General features: G+C 41.5%; 1 protein-coding gene across 1 annotated transcript; it reads right to left on the bottom strand.

Moving 5' to 3' along the window:
* Positions 1-661: 661 nt before the first annotated feature.
* Positions 662-3952, bottom strand: LOC113007724 (zinc finger MYM-type protein 1-like). Its single transcript, XM_026144599.1, has 3 exons — positions 1996-3952; positions 1457-1571; positions 662-1249 (listed from the first exon to the last, which is right to left on the bottom strand). Exons 1-3 carry the CDS (start codon positions 3522-3524, stop codon positions 722-724), a joined length of 2172 nt encoding a protein of 723 aa, XP_026000384.1. The 5' UTR covers positions 3525-3952; the 3' UTR covers positions 662-721.
* Positions 3953-4452: the final 500 nt, after the last annotated feature.

Raw genomic sequence — 4452 nt, forward strand, 5'->3', positions numbered from 1 at the left:
AGGAATGTGTCCTTTAAATCATGTTTATGTTTTGTTTTGTTGGCCATGACTTAAACAACTATTGAGGCTATTTAGAGCATGTCTGTCTGTGATCTTTTTTAAGATTCTCATGTTACAATCAACAAATGCTGGGTGTCCTGATCTGACATCCACACACAAATGTAGCGATTCATTGCCTTTTATATGAGAACATCTGTAACCCGAGAAACTTTAAAGTCGCTGCTGGAGGCTCACCTCTTTTTATTGGCATTCATTTCGAGTGGTGTTTTAAATGTGTCTTTAAATTTTGAGAGTGCGTTAAAGCTAAAGAACCATCTGTTTCAGGAATGGAACAAGGAACGGACCCACCAAAGACTAGACCCGATCATAGCGTTGAATATAGACACCAGTGGCGGCTCCTGAAAAAAATCTCAGGGGGGGCAATTTTTATGATATCGACTAAAATGACCCATTTAATGAGTACATCAAACAACACAATTTTAATTTAAATTTAAAATGAACAACCATATTCTGGCCATTTGTATAGATTTGTAAAAATGAACAACCATATTCTGGCCATTTGTATAGATTTGTAAAAATGAACATGAACAGATTTTTTTTTTTTTTTTTGAATGAATGAAAAATAACTATTGAAAACAACAACTGTAAACTGATTGGGGGGGTGGGCTAAAGAGAGAAAGAGAGAGGGATGGAGAAAGAGAGTAAATATGGTTAAGGGTTCTTATTTGTACAAGAACTTTGCTCGTCTGTCTTTCTGAGTGGCAAATTTCTCGATGACCCTGGTGTTGAAATCAGGAAGTTCTTGTGTGAGTTTTTTCTCTATGGACAGCATAGCCAGAGCGTTGAGCCGATCCTGAGCCATATTGTTTCTCAGGAAAGTTTTTATCCTCTTTAAAGTAGAGAAACACCTCTCCGATTCTGATGTTGTCATTGGTGTGGTGATGAGGATGTTAAGAAGACTTACAGTTTCGGTGAATGTGTCTTGAAGGTTGTTTTCCATCAGAACCTGATAGAGCGCCAGCGCACCACTACAACTCTGAAACTCCTCGTTGTCGTAGATCAGGGACAGTTCTGTTTTAAGTCTGGCTTTGTCCAATGAGGGATAGGCTTCCACTGTGGTTTGTAGTGCTGCATCTGGAAAATTTTTGCTGTGTTGTTGGAACAAGTCTCCTTGCAACAGAGTGGCGCTGACAAGGTGCTTGGTGAAAGAAAACCTCTCCTTGGCATGGCTCATAATGGTGTCGCACACCTATCCAATAATATATAATTGGTAAGAGTTAGATTCAGTGGTAAGACTTTGGCACATGTCTCATGTTAATCATTATTCTGAAAAAAAAAATCTGTCCATAACAAAACAAAACAGTCATGACCACTATATCAAATGACATCTGACAGCATCGTCATTAGATTTTATCTGATGATCCGATTTAAATCAGACCAAGCAGCTAGTGCTTACCTCCAGTGCCAAATGGTGTTGCCTGTCTTCCCCCAATGTTCTCCGTCTCTTTGTGGGTGGGTCTTGAACAGGTCCCCTGTACTCCTCATCCACAACCAGATTAGGAAGTGCCTCCCTGATCCAATACATAAGTTTCATTAATGGCTTCTGAAAACTGAATAGGGATATATTAACCAAACACAAACCAAACAAAGGTTGTGTTCTAATTACCGGGAATTACCGGATTTAATTAATAACCGGACCTGGTTTAATGGCTGGGGGAAAACCAGTGCAAGTAAATAAAGGCCCTGGCCATAATTTCAGGAAATAGCCTATGGTATAGGCTACATCAAATCATTACTGGGAATATACTTCATCAAATATACTTAATCAAATATTTTTCATAAAATTACTTCAAAGGCTGATATAAATCAAAATTATCTGAATTCCATTAAACATTTAAGTCACAGAACACAGAATATATGCAGAGAATTTGATAGAATCTATGCATAGATAATTAACATTTATTCTAGGTTACATATTTATGCTTTTATGCCTACCTGATAGCCTGCATGCGGCTGATGAATGTCTGGGTGATCCCTGCGATGGTGACAGAATCGATGTTTCTCTTCTGTAGGTGGTTATACAGCATGTCTACATGTGGCATTATCTTGTGAAACAAGGCCAGGAAAAAACAGAAAGCTTCGTCTTCCAGCATTCTCACGAAACCACCGGCATCTCTCTTTGTAGGGGCATCAAATCCTTCACTGTTACGGATGGTCTGAAAACACCTCACCAGATCGTCTTTATGTTCATACACTGTATTCACAGCACGACTGTTGAAGTTCCAACGGGTTGCCGATGCACTTGGAAGTCGGTGCGCCACCACCTCGTCAAGCACTGCAGTCCTCTTGCTCGATTTAGTAAAAAAAGAAGCGAATCCTGCTATGTCGGAAAAAAAGTGACTGATTTGAGGGATGTGGGAGGTTGCTTGTTGCATTACCAGGTTTAACTGATGGGCATAACAATGTACGTAGTGAGCGTTAGCATAAATGTCCTGTATCTTACGCTGCACTCCTCCAGTGGTACCCCTCATTACAGCGGCCCCATCGTAGGCCTGGGCGATCAACTTTCTCTCTTGTCCCTGGGGGAGGATGAAGCGCAGCCTCTCCGATAAGGCACTGGCTATTGCATCTGCACAAGCATTGGGTAGCTTGATGAATTCAAAAAAACGCTCTTGAATACGGTTTCGTTGGTCAATGTATCTTAGCACCATGACTAACTGACAGTGTGTAGAAATGTCAGTGGTTTCATCAGCTTGAATGGCTAAAAACTTCGCTGCCTTTACTTCTTCCACGATCCTTTCTCTCAGAACTGCCAACATGCAATCCAGGATCTCGTTCTGGACTGTTTTCGAGGTGCCTTTAAATACAGTAGCATTTTCAAGGTGTTGCCTCAAGTCGTGATCAATTGATGCCATCAAGTCGACTAAACCTCTAAAAATCCCTGGATTGTCTGAGGAATCACTTTCATCATGTCCCCGCATTGCTAGCTCAAAAGCACCACAAAACTTAATACAATCGATGATTTTAGATAAAATATGACGGTTTTTATCTACCTCTTCGTTGTGCCTTCTTAAAGCAATCCGATGTCCATCATCTAGCTGCGCCGCTATGCTAGTTTTCCCTAGCACAGCTAGCTTTACACTGTTGTCCATATGAACTCGTGAGCTTTCATGTTTCTTGATTCGTTCGGAGAGGTGCTTTAAGTCGGTTTGTCCAGATTGTGTCCACGTCAAATCACACTTGTCACTTTTGAACAGTATGCACGGGAAACAAAAAAGTGCATTAGCTGTTCCACAGCCTGTCAGCCACGACTTGCGCTGGAACCAACTCCGACAAAAAGTCCTGTTGTATGCTTTTGACTTCTCCTTCGTTGCCTGGGTTAGTTGAATTTCGGGCTTGTCAGGTCCCAACTCTTTAACTTGCAGTTTTTCTGCCATTGTCCTTCTGGCAAAAGGGTAGGTTAGAAGCGATCTAACCGAATTTGGGGGAGGCTGTGCCTCAACCGTTAACAATACCGCTGCCATCGTCTCTCTCTGACCTTATAGCTCACTTAGGCTACTGACTGAGGTAAAATTCTAGAACAGCAAATCTTCGCGCGTTTTCTGCAGGGGCGCAATTTTAAGCGCCCCCAAACCATTTAATTCAGCGACGCTGATAGGTCAAATATTTATTATTTTCCCCTGGCAACCATTTAATGATAGGCTATTTCGCTGCATATCAAGGGCGCTTTGACGAGCGCCCCAGAAGAAGAAAAACACCGTTTGTTGGTTGAACTTTAATGAGTCAGCTGGTGAAAATGTTAAAATACGCCTGGCTGTATATGGGCACACACATAGTAAAACTATCATTGATGAATTTTTTAAAAATATATATTTTTACTCCTCCACATTTGGGGGGGCGGAGCCCGAGCGCCCCCTATGGGCCAGCCGCCACTGATAGACACATTTTTAGCCCAAGCTGTTTAATTCTATGCGACAGATTTTATAAATCACACAAATAACTGCAAACGTGTAACACGCAAACCGAAGGTCTATAGACTGTATTGAAGTTAACATAACTTTATTTGATCTCACATTAGGTCCCAGAAATTTACCTGTTACATGAGCACAGGGGTCAAAATGAAAACGTGAATCTGTGTATAATTGTACTATATACACTCAAATACATATAAGACACATTACTTTATGTTTTAAAGTTCACTGGGAATGGTAATATCCAGCACAAAAAAGCAGGATGCAAGATGCTAGCAGGCAGGGCATACATGGAGTGTCATAACCAAATGGCTGGCTTGGTATGGCCCCGAAGTCCCAAGGTCAAAGTGGGCTACAACGCCAAGAGTGGTTGAGAACAACCAAGCTGAGATCCTGTTGGATCTTCCAGATACAGACGGATAAACTGGTGATGGCTAACAGTGTTGGGGAGTAACGGAATACATGTACCGCCGTTACGTAT

The sequence above is a fragment of the Astatotilapia calliptera genome, chromosome 16 (genome assembly GCF_900246225.1).
Source record: "Astatotilapia calliptera chromosome 16, fAstCal1.2, whole genome shotgun sequence".
Classification (NCBI taxonomy): domain Eukaryota; kingdom Metazoa; phylum Chordata; class Actinopteri; order Cichliformes; family Cichlidae; genus Astatotilapia; species Astatotilapia calliptera.

Excerpts from the sequence above, each read along its gene's own strand:
- LOC113007724 (XM_026144599.1), bottom strand. The coding sequence starts at position 3,524 with ATGGCAGCGGTATTGTTAACGGTTGAGGCACAGCCTCCCCCAAATTCG. Across the intron at positions 1,572-1,995 it reads AGCCGCATGCAGGCTATCAG|GGAGGCACTTCCTAATCTGG; the intron begins GTAGGCATAAAA and ends GTATTGGATCAG. Across the intron at positions 1,250-1,456 it reads AACACCATTTGGCACTGGAG|GTGTGCGACACCATTATGAG; the intron begins GTAAGCACTAGC and ends ATTATTGGATAG.